Source organism: Ochotona curzoniae, unplaced genomic scaffold, assembly GCF_017591425.1.
Source record: "Ochotona curzoniae isolate NIBS_2020 unplaced genomic scaffold, NIBS_Ocur_1.0 contig_2692, whole genome shotgun sequence".
In the NCBI taxonomy this organism is placed as follows: domain Eukaryota; kingdom Metazoa; phylum Chordata; class Mammalia; order Lagomorpha; family Ochotonidae; genus Ochotona; species Ochotona curzoniae.
In genome coordinates this window covers 8,482,029-8,503,010 of record NW_024465556.1, presented here as the reverse complement: position 1 = coordinate 8,503,010, position 20,982 = coordinate 8,482,029, and the positions used below count along the sequence as shown (strand labels likewise).

Here is a 20,982-nt window from a genome sequence, read left to right as displayed (position 1 = left end):
AGGAGCCAGGAGCCAGGAGCTTCTTCCTGGTCTTCCACACAGGTGCAGGGTCCCAAAGGCTTTGGGCCATCCTCCATGGATTTCCCAAACCAGGCCACAAGCAGGGAGCTGGATGGGAAGTGAAACAACCAGGACACAAACTGGTACCCATATGGAGGACTTTAGCCACTAGGCTACTGCGCCAGGCTCATATTAAAAGCTTTTAAAGATCATAGCAGCAAAAGCTACATGTTTATAAAATGTAGTTGTGTATACTTCAGGGCCTCCAGCATAATGGCTCAATGGCTAAATCCTCATTTGCAAGCACTGGGATCCCATTCAGGCACCGGTATGTGTCTTGGCTACTCCACTTCCCATCCAGTTCTCTGCTAATGGCCTGGGAAAGCAGTAGAGGAAGACTTGGGGCCTTAGGAACCTGCACTACATAGAGTACCTGGAACAAGCTCCTGGTCCCTGGCTCCCCGCTTCAGCTCAGCTCAGCTCCAGCCTTTGCAGCTATTTGCAGAATGAACCAGCAGATAAAAGAGCTTTTTGTCTCTCTTCTCCTTAACTCTAATGTACCTTCCCAATAAAAATAGATAAATCTTTTTTTCTAAAAAAAAAAAGCTGTAGTTGTAGATACTTCAAAGGAGAAGATGGTTGAGTTAAATTTTGCCATTAGATAGCCAAACATTTAACATTGAACGTACAGCATTTTTCCTTGAACAAGATAATTTTCAAGGATAAAGAAGTTAAGCTAAAATAATTTTTTTTGCTCTGACTGTAATTTGAAAATATCTACACATACTCTGTCATCTGTGACTTCCTAGAGTCTACTTGGAGAAAATGAACTAGTTTTGACATTTTGTTCATAAAAGATAATCATCATACTGCAGTTTCGGTGAAGTGCCTCTTTGTAGTCAGAAGTAGATGTGATGTTACTTCTTTTTCACCAGCCTCCAGGTTGTGTATTCTTGGACAGTTTGTACTTGATTTTTTTAACCTATTCCCAGTTTTTACTTATTAGCAGAAATGCTGTTTCCACATGAAAGGCCACTTTGGTTTGGTTTGTAAAGCAAATGCTTCAAAAACACATAACGGGTCAGACTACTTAAACATGCTCAAAGAACAATCAAATCAGGTCATGTGCTGTTTGTAGTTCACATTTCATGTTTTAAAGATTTTTAATACTATTGGGATTTGATGAGCAGTTTTGAAATAAGGTTTATACTTTATTGTTGCAACATTAGAATACTTAGGTTTAGTTCAAGAACTGCTTATACAATCTAGAATGTGATTTAAACATGGAATCAAATCTTGGTATACTTTTTAAATGTTTAAATATGTTTCAAGTATTCATTTTAGGCATCTTCAGGTTGGGAATGCTTCAGTCAGGGTTGGTGTGAAATTTTCTCTAACAATTACGGGCTGACTGAGATAGTTTAAGGTAATAAGTCTCTAGTTGTTCAGCCCACGTTGAGTCTCCTTTCCACTAATAAAGAAGATGCAACTCCAAACATCTTTGGAGATGTCTGGAGAGGGAGACTTGAAGGTTGGTGTTGGGAGCTCCATGACACTAATGTAAATCTGTTTTGCATATTAGATGGTTATAAATCCATTGCTGCTAAAGACAGTAAAATAAAACAACAGAGTGGAACCATCCTGTGATAGAATTTTGCTGAAAGACGCTTGAATGATTTTGACGTAGAATTCAGGAGGAGTGGGCCCATCAGCAATGGATTAGTGGCTAAATCCTCACCTTGCATGCACCAGGATCCCAGATGGGCACTGATTCAAATCCCAGCTGTTCCACTTCCCTTCCAGCTCCCTGCTTGTGGCCTGGGAAGGCAGTAGAGGATGGCCCAGGGCCTTGGAAACCTGCATCCACATGGGAGTCACAGAAGAATCTCCAGGCTCCTAACTTAGGGTCAACTCTGCTCTGGCTGTTGTGGCCACTTGGGGAGTAAGCTAGTGGATGGAAGATCTTTCTGTCTCTCCTTCTCTCTATAAATCTACCTTTCCCATTAAAATAAATAAATCTTAATAATTCAGAAGGAGCTTAGAAATTGATAATATTTCAATGACAAAATAGCTTGTACAAACCTGGTTTCTCAGCAGTGGCATACATAAGAGTAAACAGTAGGGGTAGTATTGAAGCTGAAGCCTGTCGCAGTCACACAGTAGCATTCAGTAGGAATTTATAGAAATAAATGCATAACCAAGTTGAGACAAAATATTTATCTAATTAACAAGGCAATTTTAAATTATTTAACAAAAAATTTACTGACTTTAAAAACAGATTAATTAGTGGACTTGAAATACAGAGCTAGAGATCTTCCATCTGCTGGGTCACATTCCAAAAAGGCCACAACAGCTGGGCCTGGTCCTAGCCAAAGCCAGGAACCTAGAACTGCATCCAGGTCTCCTCCGGGGATAACAGGTTCACCAGCCCTTGGGCTGTCTTCTGCTCCTCTTCAAGGCATATTTGCAGGATGCTGACTCACAAGAGGAGCATCCAGGGCTCAAACCAGTGCTCGTATGGGATGCCTGCCTCCTAGTTGGCAGCTTAACCTGTTGTGCCACAGCACCTGCCCCTTTTTGTCATTTAACAATATATATTTTTGTTTGAGTTAGAGCTAAAGAATTTTACTCTCTTTCTGATGTTTTGGGAATTGTGTTTGAATAATTATAATGGTAATTCTAATCAGATTTACTTTTAATACTTACAGAACGTGTTCCCGGGCAAGTTTTAAACCTTTCTTAAATGTAAATTTATAGTTTCATGGCAGAGAAATTTGATGTCGCAATAAAGAACATTCAAGCATGAAATTATATTAAGATAAAATTATGTAAGGAAAATGGAATGGAAATAGAAATGTAAGAGGAAAAGGACTAAAGTAAAGCTCCGAGTATAAATTCCCAAGTAAAAAAAGTTATTTTTGTTTCTTAACTGGCAGGCATTACATTACTCATCTTACTATTTTAATTACTTTTTTATCATTCTGATTTTGGAAGTAATGTTTTTTAAATTTACATTGCAGTCAAAAGCTTAGTGCCTCACGGAACAAAAGCTCAACAAATAAAAAGGGTCATACTTCAGCTGAAATATAGGCAAGGGTTACAAACAAACAATTGGGAAGATATATATTTCACTTACATACGGTATATTTTAAAAGTCACAGATCATCAAAACTAGTTGATCATTCTTAACTATTTAACAAATATTTAAAACAAAGGTTGACAAACACTGTGATTTTCAGTAAAGCAGATAGTCATTTTTAAATTTATTTTTTAATTTCAGCTTCCATCTATGAAGGAGAACTTTCTTATCAGTTTTAGATGCCCTTGGATATTCAAAAGAGCAATAAAAAATTTATGTAATACATATCAAACTCCTAGTAAATGAGAAGTTACATGCTATGCAAGTGCTTTCACTTATGAAGAAATTAGTTCTCGACTTTAAGATATGACATTGATGAGATGAATGAACAGATGTTGGAAGTATTGGGGCAGAGGAGGGAGGCTTCTGTGCGGGGTCCTGAGCAAATGTGCATTTGTAGACTTTACATGCAACCTAAGGTAAGCTGTTGCCTTTCTTCCACAGGATGGCCTGACGCCACTGCACTGTGGGGCGAGGAGCGGCCACGAGCAGGTGGTGGAGATGCTGCTTGACCGAGCAGCCCCCATTCTCTCAAAAACCAAGGTAATCCATTCTCAGCTCTCTAGAAATTACACTGTATCTGGCTTTCATTTCACTCGCTGTTTCTTTCACCCTGGCCTTAAACCGCATAGAGAATGACCTTTTTTCAGGTAACAACTGGAGAAAAACTGCGTTCCCCAAGTCTTTGGAAAAGCTCAGTTACGTGTGGGTTTGCGAAGGACTGTGCTTTTCCATGAAGTCACTTTTGTGTGTTGCGTTTTGTTTGTTTCAGGAACATTTACTGCTTGATTTACTCAAGAAGCTTTCCTGTCTCAGAAATGGTGGCTTGGGAGACTAAGAAAGACTGAAAGACTAGGATCTGTCTTTATTCAGTCCCTCTCTGTATTTCTTGACAATTCACAGATGTTTAAGAAAATCTGGGATGGCCTCTAGCTGGCAAAGTCTGGGAACTTTAGAAGGTTATACACCCTGATTAGGCCTTTGGGAAAGAGAATGTATCTGAAAGAAACACATGGTGATTGCCTGAGAACATTAGTTTCCAGCACCTTTAAAGCTTTTTCCAAATGCTAAACCCATTTTATATGTTTTTAAGAGGGACTGTTTGCAAATAAATTTTCAGATGGAAATTATCCAGTCACTTCTATTTTTTATTCATTAAATCAGTGATTTGGGGAAGCTCTATTAAGCTTTATGAAGAATCTTAATTTCTCAACTCTTGCAAAGCTTTAGAAGCATCTACTGTCAGTGCTTCCCCTGAGAAGACTGGAAAGGATCTGGGAGAGCTCAGTAATTCCATCACTCACTTGAAATGCAAGATTTAGGCTAAAGAGCTGTTGGAAAAATCAGCCAATATATGACATATTGACCTTTTAAGTCCCCATCTTAACCATTTTTTTTTCTTTCTTGTAGAATGTCTTTTCTTTCTCCACTGCTTGCTACCTATTGTAAAAGCTTCAAGCATTTCCCTTCTTTTTGCTTTTCGAGTCAGTTCCCACCATGGAGTGAGGGTAGCCCCACAGACTATTAACCACATGATGTTAACCTCCAGCTTAAAACCCACCAATTCATTCCCATGTTTTCATTAAAACATTTACTCATTCAACAAAACAGTAGAGGTATAGTTAAAATCCTAATATTCCCTTTCTTAATGGGTATAGATTCCGCCCGCCTCCCCACCCCTCCTCCCCAGGAAATCTCCTTGATTTTTTTTTTCGTGCTTTTGATTTTCAATAAAATTTTCTTAGTTTCTGGTTTGTTTTTTTTTTTTTCAATTTTTATTTTTGATGGTGATTGCAATGTTGAACAGGGTGAGAAGAGAGTTAGGGAAAAATGGGTGAAATCATTGTTTCCAAATTCTCTGTATCTTCTTGTCTCTGGGAAAAGGGGAGAGATAAAAGGGGAAGCTACACCTAGCCTCCCAAATGTCCCATAACCCAGGGACAGGGTGCTGCCACCCAGTATCAACCCAGAGTTCCACTGAGTGCATGTTCTGAAGGTTCTGACCAAGTAGTTTGAATAGTTCTGAAATGCTGTCAATTTCGCTGATCCAAGGGGCAACCGTCTCAATGTCCATTGGCTCGCATAGTCGACTTCAAGTCTCTGTTCACCTAGATTTTTGCTGTCCTAGTTTGCTGGGATAGTTGTCCATTTTACTCTGTTCTCCTTCCTCTGCTGCAGTACCAAATGGGCTGCCATATTCTACACGTATATTAGGGTCTGCATTCACTGCTCCACCTTTTTCACTCTCAGACAGGTCCAAGAACCAGGGCTGGGCAACCCAAGCCCCCGGAGTCCCCACCCCCTGTGGCTCACAAACATGGCAACCACCTGAGGGCCCCAGGACTCATGCTAGGTGACCTGAACCCCACCAGATTCTCCACCCCGGGGGCTCACTAAACTGGCACCTACCTCACAAGTGGGCCCCAGGATTCAGAATAGGTGACCCGAGCCCCTGGGGCTCACAAACCCAGCACTCACTGACCCGAGGCTGGCATGGCTTGTCTCACCTCAGCATCCATTATTGCGTTGCGCAGCCCGGCTCAGTCCAGTTCCTGTTGATGTGTGCTTTTGACCTTATTTGTGTCTTAGCTTCTTCAATGAATTTTCAATTCCCTCCTATTTTATGTGGTTGTGATATCGAACCCAGTTGATTTAAGCCAACTGAGACAGTTAAGTGAGCTGGCCAAATTCCTTGCTTTTCCTCATCATAGACACATGGGGGCACCAGATTATACAAAATGGAAACATTTTTTGAACTAATGTGAATAGAATGAGATGTATTCAGGCCCTCTTTAAAAAAAAATCCACGTATAGTGTTCAACATCAAGAATCACTAATCTGAATGGACAAAATGCCAACACAAGCAATACATTTCTGTTCTGGGCTATATTTTTTCCTTTGAGTCTTGAATATTAAGAGTTCCTTTAACAAGAATACAATAAAATGAATTACAGTTTTAGTGAAATTCACACTGCTTTTTTTGTTATCAGGAAAAGCAGTTATCCTGATATGTTGTTATTGATTGACATAAGAAGTAGGAGGACCAGTTTTAAAAGTAGCTGTAATTCAAAACAGTTGTCACCGCCTTTTTAAAATAGAAGATTGGAATAGGTGTTTAGCTTTGCAGTTAAGATGCTTGTATCCAGGGCTCAACACGATAGCCTAGTGGGTAAATCCTTGTCTTGCATCTACCAGGAGTCCATATAGGCTCTGGTTTGTATCCTGGCTTCCCCACTTCCCATGCTGCTCCCTGCTTATGGCCTGGGAAAGCAATCGAGGATAACCCAAAGCCTTGGGACCCTGCACCTGCACCTGCAAGGGAGACCCAGAAGAAGCTTCTGGCTCCTGGCTTAGGATCAGCTCAGCTCTGGCCATTATGATTACTTGGAGAGTGAACCAGTGGATAGAATATCTTTCTGTCTCTCCTCTTCTCTGTATATCTGCCTTAAAAAAAAAATTGATGCTGTATCCCACATCAGAGTGTTTGGGTTCTATTTCGTGCTCCAGGAGCTCCTGATACCAGCTTTCTGCTAATACAGATCATGTGACACAGCAGTGATGGCTCAAGAACTTAGGTCCCTACAATCCATAAAGGAGACCTGGCTTACATTTCTGGCTCCAGGCTTCAATTCTTTTTTTTTTTTTTTAAGTTATTGGCAATTTTATTTTGGATGTCATAATGCTATTTTTTTTATTGTTATTAACATTGTGTTATGTGATACAGTTTTATAGGCACTGGGGATTCCCCCCACACCTCCCATACCCCTCCCCCTATGGTGGATTCCTCCACCTTGCTGCATAAGCACAGTTCAAGTTCAGTTGAGATTCCTTCCTTGCAAGCATATACTCCAGGCTTCAATTCTACCCCAGTCTCAGCCACTGCATGCATTTAACAAATGAATTAACGGATGAGCTCATGCCCAGTATTGCTAGTATTCACTTGTTCTCTCTCCTGTCCCACACCCCCAATCTCTATGGCACTCAAATAAATTTTAAAAATACAGAATATAGTCATAAAAAAATCCTAGGTTTTCGAATTGTCCTTATGTGTGCTTTCTTCTGAAACAATGCGATTTTATAAGATGATGTATGTGATTTTCTTATGTATTCTAGAATGGACTATCTCCATTGCATATGGCCACACAAGGGGATCATTTGAACTGTGTCCAGCTTCTCCTCCAACATAATGTGCCTGTGGATGACGTCACCAATGACTACCTGACAGCCCTACACGTGGCCGCCCACTGTGGCCATTACAAAGTCGCCAAGGTTCTCTTGGATAAGAAAGCTAACCCCAATGCCAAAGCCTTGGTGAGTGGCTCAGGTGACACATCCAGCCTAAGTTCTCCCTCTGCATGTAGAGCACGTTGCTTTCACAGAGGCAGAAATAAAAGATGTCTATTGAGGAAGGTCTACTTGTTATTAGATTTTTAAAATAGCCTTCTTGGAAATAGATAAAACCTTTTATTTCTGATGTAAGTAGGCCTATAGATTTTGATGGATAATTCTTTATGGTTACACTAATGATCGTGTTACATAAATGAGAGCCAGGGGCCAGCACTGTGCAGTCTTAAATTAAGCTGTTAGCTATGATATTGGCTTCCCATGTGGGCACTGAATCCAGTTCCAGCTGCCCCATTTCCAATCCAGCTTCTTGCTAAAGCGCTTGGAAAGCAGCGGACGATGATCTTAGTACTGTGCCCTGACACCCACATAAGAAACCTTGCTAGAGTTCAAGACGCGTGTCTCCAGCCACAATCAGCTCTTACGGCTATTTGGGGAGTAAATCAGTGGATGCAAGACTGATCCCTCTTTTCTCTCTGTTACACAGTCTTTCAAATATGTAAATCTTTAAAAAATTAAAAGCGAGTAAAACTTGGAGACTAATCATAAAATTATTGAAGAGATCAGCCTTATCTTATGAATAAAGTTGAAAGTTTTTTTTTCCTGAAATATGTAATTGGAGACAACATGATCACAACACTTCGGTTAAATTGTAAAAGGTCTGGAAATTTGCACCAGAAATTTTATATTGTGTTAATCATGTAAATCAATAAAATACTATGTATCTTCTTGTTGATATGATGGAAATTTAGTCAAGTTAATAGACTTTAAGTTCTAAAACAATTTGCTATGTGAAGCCTTAGCTGTGCTATACTTAGTTTTGTCAGTGATATAGTGTTTATTTTCTATGGAAAAATAAATGGTCCCAACTTGGTCAGACAGTTAAATTTAATTAAGCATCAAGCACCCTTGTTTGGGAAAAAGGAGGTCACCATGTTTTAGGGAAAACGTGGGAGTTTTCTGGCAGTTTTGAAGTAAGTGACCCATTCAGTCAACCCAGTGTAATGTTGTCATCCTGTCTGAATGTACCCACACTGCCTGCAGTATGCGCTGTGGCTCTGAAATCTGCAGTGCACAGACTTCACATAATTTCCCTGCCCTCACATTTTTAGAAGATTGACCTAAGCAACATTTCCAGAACTGTTGACCTTCCCAGGGTATTAACTGGGAGTTACAGTTCTGAGAAAGGAGGAAGAGAAATGAGCAATCATGACTCATTTTTCCATATAGAAAAAAAAAAGGCTTAAATCAGGGTGTGGACACTAGCTCTGTTTTCTCTGACTCTGAAGATTTCCTAACAACATACAGAGGTTGTAACCAGTCATTCTGGGTGGGACAGGGGCCAAATGGCTTGATGTACATGGTATGGTGCAGCACAGTATTTTATCATTGTCCAGTGGCACCTGAGACATTTTTCCTAGGTTCAGTGATCAGAAAGGACAGTTTGGTAGGCAATTTGTTAAAAAGCAGACTGTTTTATAAGATTAAGTATTAAGCTGAATGATCCAAGTTCTGCTTCCTTGGTGTGAGTGCCGACTTGCTGGAGAAGAAATTTAAGCTCTTTGGAACTGATCTTGTAGTCATTCTAGAGCATAACAGAGAAGTCAGAATAAGAATTGAATCAGGACATATGCTTAGACCCTTTAGACACACACCCAGAACTTTCCCGAGTATGCTTGTAGAGAGATGGAGAAGAGACATATTACCTGAAAGAACCAATTCCCACATAAAATAGTCTAAGGAAACACTCCATGATTTTGTCATAGCTACCAGGTGATTGGCTCAAAAATTCATTTCCTGTTCTTCCCTAGCAGGACCCCTTGCAACTTAACTACCTCTACCCAAGAGAAGAATCAGCATTCACTTTAACCCACAGAGTTTGCCCGTAGTGATGGACTGTTTAGCGTATTTGCTCAGCATAAGTTTATTTTGCTGTGCATAGTGACATTGGCTTCCAGTGGACAATGGTCAAAGCAGAAATGTGTGTTTGTCGTTTTCAGAATGGCTTTACCCCCCTGCATATAGCCTGCAAGAAGAACCGAATTAAGGTCATGGAACTCCTTCTGAAACACGGTGCATCCATCCAAGCCGTGACAGAGGTGAGAGTGGGAAGGTGTCTGGGACCCTGAGGGGCTGGGAGAATAGACTTTCTGGCCAGGGGCCCAGGGCCTCTCAGGACTGGTGAATCCTGCCTGTGAGTCAGTGCCACAAGCCACATTCTGAACTTGTCACAAGGACTGCCAGTCCTTAGTGAAAGGCAGACAAGAGCATGGGGTGAAAATGCGCTTCCTTGACTGAAAACAGAGCCCAAAGGTTTGTGTGAACAAGGTTCACACTCAGGATGAGTGGTACCAACCCTGAAACTGTAATTTATGTGGAATCCTGTTCAGTAGTGCTTTTCTAATGCAGGTGATTTTGTCCCCCAAGAGGTAATGTCTGGAAGTATTTTTAGTTGTTACAGCCACACAGTGCTACATGTTTCTCAGGTAACAGCCAGAGATGCTACTAAGCATTTTTTTAAAAACAAGGAATAGTATAGTCTACAGTGACAATTTCCTAACTCAAACTGTCACATGTGTGCAGTGCTATGTTTTTATCAAGAAGGGTTACTGTGTCTAAGAACTCAAAATCAGGCCCGGTGCAATAACCTAGTGGCTAAGTCCTTGCCTTGCACCTGATGGGATCCCATATGGGCACAGGTTTGTATCCCGCTGCTCCACTTCCCATCCAGCTCCCTGCTTATGGCCTAGGAAACCAGTCAAGAATGGCCCAGAGCCTTGGGACCCTGCACCTGCATGGGAGACCTCGAAGAAGCTCTTGGCTTCAGATTGACTCAGCCTCAGCTATTGAGGCCATGTGAGAAGTGAACTAGCACACGCAAGACCTATCTCTCTTCTCTCTGTAGACCTGACTTTCCAACAAAATAAATAAATTAAAAAAAAAAACTCAAAATCAGTGAAGGCATTGATGAATTAGTAAAGGACCAGTCCTCAGTTTCTTTCATAGAAACCAGTTCAGAATGCATTGAAATGATTCATGAGAATTGGGGCTGAGACTTCAACATAGCAAGCCAAGCCAGGCATCAGGTATACCTCCAGACTTCCTCCACCTCAGCAGCCACTTCCCAGGAATTTGATCCTCATGGATCCCAGGCATTGTCAGTTTCTTAGTCTAGACTCTCTTTGGGTCAGCTCCGTGTATATCTGCACTTCATCAGTCAAACCCCCTTTGCCAGGCTAACCCGGCATATCTTGGGGAAGCCTCCTTCTCTCCCTGACTTGAGCAAGGCACTTCTTTTCAGTTACCTCATCCTGGGTGTTTCTATCAAAGCACTTGTCTAACTTCTTCTGCTCCAGTAGCTCCCCCAGAGCCCCCCAAAGCAACAGGATCCTTGGAGTCACAGCTGAGTCTCCCGAGTCATTAGCTCACTCCGTGAACTCTCTTGAGTGCTAGATGCTTGAAACTAGGATTAAAAGAAAACATAGAAATTAAAGTTCAGCTCAGCAGTTGTTGCTTGGCTTCAGTTTTTTAACCTACAAATGGAATCTTTACCTTGACTATAGTTTCAAAATATAACATGCCTGAAGATATTAATACTGATTGGCTCTTTCATGAGACCAAGAGGTTCGTGATAGGCAACCTGTTCTTTTGATATAAAGGACTAAAGTTTATTCTCAGTGCTTGAGAACTGCCTTTAAGGACCAGTCATTTCTGGAAGAAAAGCAGAGTTTTGACTGATGCATAAGTGAGGATCTAGAGAGGTTAGTCAGTGGTGAGCGCCTCCATGGCAGAGCCGTGCTCCCCGAGAGCTCCCCAGGACTGAGTGCTGGTGACATCCCCCTCTGATGGCAAAAGGCATGAGACTGTCACTGCATCCTTCCCCGCCCCCATTTCCTTTCCTCCTCACTTTTTGAAGTCTAGCAGCCAGAGTTATTTGCGTCTTGCTTGAACCACATGTTGTAGGGAATTTCTTTCATGTGTTTTTTTTTTAACATTCCTCAAATTTCAATGGAAATTAATTATTTTCTTCCCTTTGATAAAAAAGTTAGCTCTTCCTAATCATTGTTAGGAAGATTTTTGAAAAATCAAATTTTATTACCAACTATGGTGTAAAGTTACATTCTCAAAAATTTGAAGTGGAGTCATCTTACATAAAAAACACATATAATTCACTCCTTAATAAGATTTTTGACTTGAGACATCGATTCCTTTTATTTATCCACTGTACCTCAGACGTAAAATCATGGGCATATTAGACATAAGAGTCTCTGGAACCAGTAAATCCTGCTTTATGTGGAGTAGTTTCGGGGAAGGTGGATGTGTTTGTGGCTTGGAGGCAAACATAAAAATTGAGGTCTAGTCTAGTAACTTTGCAATAGTTGTCTCACTTATATTGCTTTAATTTATAATACCATAAAGTAAAATGATTAGCGCACTCTGTGCTGGTTTGCTCGTTTCCAGAGGGATGGTTCTGGGATAGGTCCTGTGTTTTTTGTTTTGGTTTGGTTTGGTTTGGGTTTTTCTGGTGTCTAACATAAAAGTTTATTCCAAGTGTGTGTGAATCCTTTTTAAAGCTCAGATTAGAATCTGTGCAACTGGCCTGTGGCATCATTTGATACGCTGATGCCTGCAGCACTGGTTTCCCATATGGTGCTAGTTGGAATCCTGGCTGTTCCACTTCTAATCCAGCTCCCTGCTAATGCATCTGGGAAAGCAACAGAAGAAGATTCAAGTCCTCGGGCCCCTGAACATGCAAGGAGCCCAGATGAAAGTCTAAGCTCCGGGCTTTGGCCTGATTGAGCCCCAAGCTTTGCGGCCATTTGGGGAACAAACCACTGGATGGCAGATTTCTGTGTTTATGCGTGTCTCTCTCCCTCTCTCTGTACTTCTTCCTTTCAAGTAAATATGATAACTCTAATAAAATAGAATCTGGGGGCTGGTGCCATGCCATCAGCCAGGGGACCGGCTTCTCCTTCAGGTGCCAGTTTGAATCCCAGCTGCTCTGCTTCTGATCCTGTTCCATGCTAATGTGCCTGGGAGAAGCAGTGGGAGATGGCCCAAATACTTGGACCCTTGTACACAGGTGGGAGACCAGGAAGAAGCTCCTGGTTTCTGACTGATTCACCTCTGGCTATTGCAGCCATTTGGGGAATGAACTGGCAGTTGAAAAATCTCTCCCACTGCTTCTTTGTCTCTCTGAGTCTCTACCTTTCAAATAAATAAGTAAATCTTAAATAAACAAATAGGATCTGAGATGAAAGTCAAGTATTTACTGATATATATATGTATATGTATATCTAAAACCACAATGCCTCCTCCCCATACATATTCATGAGTGTGGAGGGTTTAGTAGCAAATGGAAAAAAAAATTCTTTCATAAATTTATACCACAAGTAGGAAACAGATATGACATAGCTTTTCCATAATCACAGATCTTGCCTTAGGGAAATGGTGATTTACATGTTGATGGACTTAAATTATGAATCTGCAATAAAATTTTTAATACCCTCATACCTTCTGTTCTGGTTACTAAATTGTTAGGGAGCCACAGAGAGAGAAGAGGAGAGTGAGTGAGTATGAATGGATACTGATGAAGATAAATGAAACACCAGACTGATTTAAATAGATTAGTCTGATTTAAGATGATTTAAGCTGATTTAAGATAGTTCAGTAGTGAAATAGATGGGTGATGGATAGCAGGCAGGCTGGTGGGTTCGTAGACAAATTTTGTTTGTGATTAACCAATAAATCAATGTTTCTTTCATTTCCTCTTAGTCGGGCCTTACCCCAATCCATGTTGCTGCCTTCATGGGGCATGTAAATATTGTATCACAACTAATGCATCATGGGGCCTCACCGAACACCACCAACGTGGTAAGTAGCCCTTGAATAAAGACACTTCAACTGTGACTATTTAAGAAATAGGCCAGGGTGGCTTTCATCATATTATTTATTTTTGTTATATTAATTACTATATCTATTTAAAACGACAGAATTTCTGAATACTCTTGGTTTCTTTTGCTTTGGAAGTAAAATCATTTCAGTTCCTAGCTGGCCACAAATTATCAGGACTTACGAGTGTGTCTGTTACCCTGTGGGTACATCAAGTGGAGAGGAGGGTTTCCCTATAAAAAGAGCACCAGGAAGTGCTGCAGGCTGAGGAGGTGGTTCAGGCACTGTCATTGCTTACATAAAGAAAGGCTCTCCTGTGACTCCAAAGTAATCTCCCTTTCCTGTGCCTCCTGAGTATTGCAGCAAACTAGTGGGACTCTGAGCTCGTAGACAATCAGAACATGCTGTTTCTGCAGCAGAATGCCTTGCTCTGTCAGAGCCATGCAGCTCAGTTCAGAGCAGATCTCCAGTGACTTAGTGCCTCAGATCCACATGTGGCATTTGACATTGTTACACAGGATTTCAAATTGGACATCATTATAGCATCAGTACACTGGATCACAAGCCATAAAAGACTTGCTGATTCATGAGCACTCATAAAGTAAAAATGTAGCAGGCTGCATCCTGGCACAGTGGGACTAGCTGTCAGTTCCTGTGTGGCCACCTGAGCAGCCGGTCCACAGTGAGGCTGTGCAGCCCCCACCCACACCCCGCTGTTGGAAGTGGGTGGGGTGCTGTGTCTCCTGGTGCTAATTCCAGCACATGAAAGAAAACACTAGGAGATAGAGGTTGAGGTTGGTGTTTTCACTCTCTAGTAAGCACAAAACTAGGATTCCTGGGAAATCTGCCCCCGGCTTTCCTTCCATGCACACAGGTAATCTATTTAACAAAGCTCAGTCTATGAAGGGACTTGGATAAGTTTATGCAGAATGAAAAGATAACTTTATTTCGATGTAAAAATATTAGCAAACCCATGGATCTTTTTTTTTCTTTCTTTATAATGTCAGTTTCTCAGGGATTTTTGAAAGATCTCTTACATAAAAGCAGCTTGGATGTAGGCATCATTTGTGTGAGAAAGTATATTAGGCATATATTACTCTAACATTTCAGGATGTCCGTGTTTTTGTCTTGCTTTGATGTATTACTAAGTGAATGAGTATTTTGGCAAGAAGCTGGGGAAAATAGGGACCAGTGGCTAAGAAAATGGTCGCTTAGGATAAACCAAGGACTGGGATTGTGATCTGACTAGATCAGTGAATGCAGACTAACCAGGGAGAAGCCAAGTCTAGCCCTCACGTGGGTTTTCAGTGGACAGGAAGTGTTGTGTTGGCTCTGATTTCATTGTCTGCATTTAAGAATTGGGAAACATACCCAAAATATTCAGAATGCTGCTTCATCTGGAAAGCGGGAAGGCACGACCTGATGCGGCTCCATCCTGCATGTCGAAATGGCCGTTTGCAGATAGGCGGCGGCCCATGTTTGAACCAGTGTGATGTCTCTTGTGAAGCTCTCCCTGCCTGACCTGGGCCACACACCTGCCTGCCTGTCTGCCCGCTGTGGGCATTCACCTTTTAAGCTCCAGTGAGGTCAGGTGATAGATTGCTGAGCAGCTTCTGAGACTGCTGGAGGCTGGGCTCCTTGGTGTAACACTGAAGTCCTCATCATCGTAGGTCAGGTTTTGTGGCATTCCCATGTATTTGGTGTCCCAAATTTCCAATTAAGAATTTTTTATCAATTCCATCCTGAACTTTTATGTCAAATAAAATAGGCTTCTGTCCCTCGCAGTTGTAGCTAATTGACTATGGTTCATGTTCCCCAGAGAGGTGAAACTGCACTGCATATGGCAGCCCGGTCCGGCCAAGCGGAAGTCGTGCGGTATCTGGTGCAGGATGGAGCTCAGGTAGAAGCTAAAGCCAAGGTATGTGTGATGCAGCAGACTCTGGCCCCTCAGGGGGAAACTTCAGATTTTCATAAAAGCTCCACACGTATCCATGGTGTAGTTCAAGAATATTAGTTGAAAATAGTGAACAAGCCCTATTGACAAAAGTTTCTATCCAAGTCATATTGTTACCAAAAAAAAATAATTTCTCCCTCATTGTTCATTCAAGTGTTTAATCAAATTACAGGGAGCAAGAACTTTGTGCCTGTAGCTGTCTTCAACACACTGCTGTCCTTAGAAGATTAGGCACTGAGTCTAGACTTTGTCCAGAGTTCTTCCCACTCCAGGGAGAGGAGCTTATGCACAGAACTTCTAGAACAAACATGTGGCATAGTTGAGCTCTTATGGTTGAATGATATGTCAGCTGTCACAGGCACAGCAGGGAAAAAGAAAGTTTTCTGCCAGCTGTAAAGCAATAAAGCCTGAGACTCATAGCACAACTGTCTCTGGTTAGGAGGAATGTCATGGGTGAGCATGGACCCTTGAGAATGTCACGGGTGAGCCTCCAGAAGAAAGCCACAGCCTGCCACTATCAGGAAGGGTGGATGATCTGGCTGTACGAACACAATTTCAGGAAAGAAATCTCAAGTACCTACACAAATAGCTTGCCCATTTTGTTTTAACCCACAATATATAAATGTACATTTATTTACCATTTATTTGCATGGTATGCAGTTACTACTTTGGGTTTAAATAAAGAGAAAGCTGAGATTTTTCTAATTCTACCAGAGAATATTAAGCTGCTCTCCCAATATTTATTTCAATCATAATAACTCCTATCAAGGCCCTCCAAAGCTTATTTTTCCAAGGGAAAAATCAAAACTTTCCTTTCTTGCTACAGCTTACCTCCTTACCTATTGCTTACGTACATAATTATAGTTACTAGTAAATTTTATAAACTAGTAATGAACATCACATAACTCTGTGGGAATGAAGCACTGTGTCTTTGTCATCATAAAATCTATGAAGTGGTAGAAAGACCCTAATAATATCCTAGGCAGCAGGTCACCAGCCTCCAGTCCACCCCTCCCTTGAGGAGTTGGTGGATTTCACAGAGCACTTAGAAACAGAGGTCAGCACGGACATGGCACTGTGACATAGGTTAAGCTGCTTCCTGCACTGCCCCATATCCTAGGGTGCCAGTTTGGGTCCTGGACTGCCTCACTTCCAATCCAGCTCCCTGAGAATGCACTGAGGTAAGCAGCAGAAGATGGCCCAAATGAATGGACCCCTGAACCCACATAGGAGAACAAGAAGATGCCCCTGGCTTCTGCCTGGCCCAGCTCCACCTGTTATGGCCATTTTGGGCATGAAACAGTGGATAGAAAACCCTCTGTTTATTCACGATGAAAATACTTGTTCAGTTAATATCCTTGCACCACATTTTTCTAGAATCCTCATATAAAAAGTGAGAGTAATGATTGTTGCAAGTCTTAAGATTAGAATAAGGATCAATGGGTTAATGCAGGTAGAATAAAGGACTTGGGACATAGTAGGCATTCCATAAATATTTGGTGCTTGTGGTGGCAATAGTGGAGATTTTTCTTTGGCATCTAGCTTTTTTACGCTTTCGATTTTCTTCTTTCTCCTTCATGGCATCTCTTCTGACTCAGCTCATACTTCCTGTTGGTTAGCTAACTCCTCTAGTTTGTACCCTCATCTTCATTCTGCTTATTCAAGAATAGTGTCCTGTGTTCTAGGGCACTTTTCTCTATCTTTCCTGATGAATGCATTTATCTGAACTTTGCCACATATCATTAGAGAACTGCTATCTGGAGGACCATCAATGGGCAAATTGGTAAAAGATGACTCTCTCCCTTGGGGAGGGGAGAAGGTTCTAAAGGTACAGGGCTTGGTGAGTACCTTGTGCTTTGGGATTAATGACAATGTAGTGATGCCCCATCATTAGCAGATGCAATCTAGGCCAGGCTGCTCAACTTCGCAATCAGAGGGGGTCAGCCTCCTCAGCCCTGTCGGCTGGGAGCTTTTGCCCAAGTGCTCACATACCTCAATAGCTACTACTTTCTCTGCGTTTGAATGTGAGAAGGAAGCACCAATTAAATAATTTCAGATGAATGCATAATGGCTGATAGAACTCTAATATCCCTCTAGATATATGAATTTTAATAGGATGTAGTCCTTCATCTCCTCAAAAAAGGAGACACTAGAGGTTAAAAATGGACATTCTGTAGCAGGTCATGGTGATGGTAATTTATGGATAGACATGTTTTTCACATGATTGTACTAATAGATCTCACCAAGTATATGTAAGAAGCTTAGATCTGCTATTGCCACATTTCTGAAGCTGGTGGGAAAAGATAGGCATTCTTTTTAGATTGAATTAAAGAGTTAAATCTCATAGTTGAATGTACCGCTGATACCAGGTAGCTAATACTCTCTGAATTTTTCTTGATGGCACCATTGTTTTTGGAGTTCATCAGCTTTGCATTTCTACCTTGATGTTTAGGATGACCAAACCCCACTTCACATTTCTGCTCGACTGGGGAAGGCAGATATAGTCCAACAACTGCTGCAGCAAGGAGCATCGCCAAATGCAGCCACGACATCAGGGTACACCCCTCTTCACCTTTCAGCCCGAGAAGGGCATGAAGACGTAGCTGCATTCCTTCTGGATCATGGAGCATCTTTATCTATAACAACAAAGGTATGAAAGCCAGTTATGGCATCAGTAACACCAAGCTATACAACAGCAGAAACCTTGGAGTCCCAGGCAAGTCATGAATGTGTTTTAGGCAAAGGGCTGAAGTGGGAAAGGGTAGTATGTTATATTGTGTGGCATTGGTTTTGTTTGTTCCTTAAATTTGTCAGTTGATGTCTAGGATCGAAGCTTTCTTGCAATTTATTTTATATATTAAGTGGCTATTTGGAAATACAATTACAGATTTTGCTTGCTGAAGCTAAGTACAAACCTTATTATCAGCTGGTAAATGCTTGTGATGCTTTTAAATTAGGAGGCAAACTTCTCTTGGATTGTTTTTATTTGCTGTGGTTCTTGTGCTGCCTGATTTATGGCTTCATTTTTTTATCTTTAATGTTTTAGAGCAATATTCTTTATGTATGCAGAACCTAAAATCATCATGCTACCTAGACTAGCACATGTGATAGCAAGATAAATTGAGCTATAGTGTGTCTTTAAAAATGCATAATTGGTGTAGAACACTATTATTTGGGTGTTGATAAAAAATATATAATCAAAGCAGAAAATGCATAGAAAATTATTTAGACAAATGATGGCTACTTCAAACTTCATCTCTGTTGGTTCTTTGATTGCTTCAGATTCTTTACATCTTCTTTAGTATGTGAGGCAGGATATTGGGTGATGGGGTTTGGGTGTCCTTCCACTATGCTTACTGAGTATTTGCTGTAGCCTTATGGGGCCAAACGTATTGATAACCCTCCATTTCCTGATGTATGCTCAAGACCCCCTGTTAAAGGTACATGCTGACAGGCTTCTACCCAGGTCTTTGTAGGAGTTGAATCTTTGGAGTGTAGCCATTCAGCTTACAATGGCTGCATGTGTGTCAGGCTACAGCTCAGTTCACCTGTACTGACAGAATTGATAGAATTTCCAACTTACTACTGAAGACTGGAGCATACATAAGGATGTATGTATGCAAGAACAAAGAGGAAAAGGGGAAGAGAAACTATCCAGTCAGGTATTATGAAACTGCAGGAGATCTTGACTTGCCCTGTATTTTCCAAAGTGATCCAACTTGATTGGAAACCTGGTAACCTAGTCTTTATACAATGTGGAGCCAAAAAATGACCTTGGCAAAAATCCTAGCTCCAGTTCCCCAACTTCCTCCCAGTGAGACAGCTAATTAGTTGCATGTTGTTTCACAGTCAGCTGAGAGAGAAAGATTGCATACTGTAGTATGTTCTGTTCATCATTGCATTTTGTTTCTGTCATTCATTATATTTGTGTGTCTTTTTTGCAGAAAGGGTTTACTCCCCTTCACGTGGCAGCAAAGTATGGGAAACTTGAAGTAGCCAACCTTCTATTACAGAAAAGTGCGTCTCCTGATGCTGCTGGAAAGGTATGAGGTCACAGCTACCGTGGAACAGGCTACTTCTATGGTAACCAAACACACACCTGCTAATATTCACCAACAGCCACTCAAATGGTAATCCATGTTTAACTCCTGCTAGGATAAAGAACATTTGGGGAGTAAGAGGTAACAGAAACTGGAATGTAAGCTACAGTCTCTGTTCTATGCAATCTGATCTCATCTCCTCAATCTAGACATCTGCTATTAAGGCACTCTTGACCCTGGTTGTTGTTTCTGCACGTGTTTTCAGAGCGGGCTAACTCCACTGCATGTTGCTGCACATTATGATAATCAGAAAGTGGCCCTTCTGCTTTTGGACCAAGGAGCCTCACCTCACGCGGCTGCAAAGGTACCTACAGTCCTGGTCTTAAAGCACTGCCTTCCACTTGTTTGTCTTCATAAAGTGGGTTGGGAGGTTTTCTATGTGTGGTGTTGTTAAGGGGAATCTTTATTGTCATTGTTAGAATATTTTTGATCAGTAGACAACTTGAATATTTGAGAAAAGATGTAAATGTAGTGTACAGCCACCCTACTGCTCTGGGGTTCTAATTTGAGGAATAAATCATGAAGAAGAGCTTATTTAAAGACAGAATAATAAAACATGGTTGGCTTCGTAACTTCACTGTTGTTGAACAGGTGACTGTGATCAGAGAACACTGCAGTGACACAAACCACAGCTTAAGAATTGTCCAATTCCTTTACTGAATACTCTTGGTGGGAGGATTTTAGCACCCCTCATGCTTTCTGTGACTCCATTGTGGAGCAGTGTTGGTGCTGTTTAAGCTCCATGTTAGATCCACTCAGCAGTAAACACGGATCAGTGAACACAGACCATGCTAGACTCCTGCAGAGGGCTTAACACATGTTGAGTACTTTCTTTATTTGTTGTCTTTGCCCGTTATATCTCCTAGAACCTCTTTTTCTTCGATGGTTTCCAGCATTTACTCTATAATTATACTTAATGAAATCTACAATTTAGAATCAAACTTCTTAATCAGTTTTTCATGTAAATGCAACTTTTACTCCACAATTTCTCACCATGACAAATATAACTTATATCATGAAGCCATGGTTTGATTTGATTAAGAAAATATATCACAGAATTATTTACAGTAGCCAAAGTCAAAACAGCTCTTATTCAAATGAGCAAATAGATGGGAATCTGTGCGTCTGTGCATGTAACAGAATCCCATCTAGCCTTAACAAGGAGGCAAAGTCAGATGAATCCTGAAGACATTGTAGTAAAAGAGCAAGCCAGTTACAAGCATATGTATCTTATATGATACCACTTAGAAGAGATGTGTAGCCCAGGACATGAAATGGCATCCATATGGAGTGCCTGCACCACAGAGAAAGGCTTAGCACATTGTGCCATAGCACTGGCCCTGTTTAACTTGATTTTAAAGCATTCTCTTGTGAACACTGTCGATAAATCTGTATCTGTGTAATTTAATGATTAACTGGATTTCTGAGGAGGTAACCTAACGTTTTAGTCCTTTGCATGTGGGATGTTGGCAATGTTTGCCTATGACAAGCATTGTAATGAAGTGAGAATATATTTGTTTTAAATTAAAAAAAAAAAAGAGGTGTGTAGAACA

At 41.1% G+C, this 20,982-nt stretch overlaps 1 protein-coding gene across 1 annotated transcript in view; it reads left to right on the top strand.

Annotated features, from left to right (window-relative positions):
* ANK3 (ankyrin 3) overlaps nt 1-20,982 on the top strand; it is a 287,134-nt gene that overhangs the window by 136,280 nt on the left and 129,872 nt on the right. Inside the window, exons 9-16 of the mRNA XM_040975812.1 lie at nt 3,584-3,682; nt 7,253-7,450; nt 9,484-9,582; nt 13,259-13,357; nt 15,195-15,293; nt 17,782-17,979; nt 19,274-19,372; nt 19,635-19,733. Of these exons, the coding sequence (XP_040831746.1) occupies nt 3,584-3,682; nt 7,253-7,450; nt 9,484-9,582; nt 13,259-13,357; nt 15,195-15,293; nt 17,782-17,979; nt 19,274-19,372; nt 19,635-19,733 (990 nt within the window). The remainder of the gene's footprint in view (nt 1-3,583; nt 3,683-7,252; nt 7,451-9,483; nt 9,583-13,258; nt 13,358-15,194; nt 15,294-17,781; nt 17,980-19,273; nt 19,373-19,634; nt 19,734-20,982) is intronic.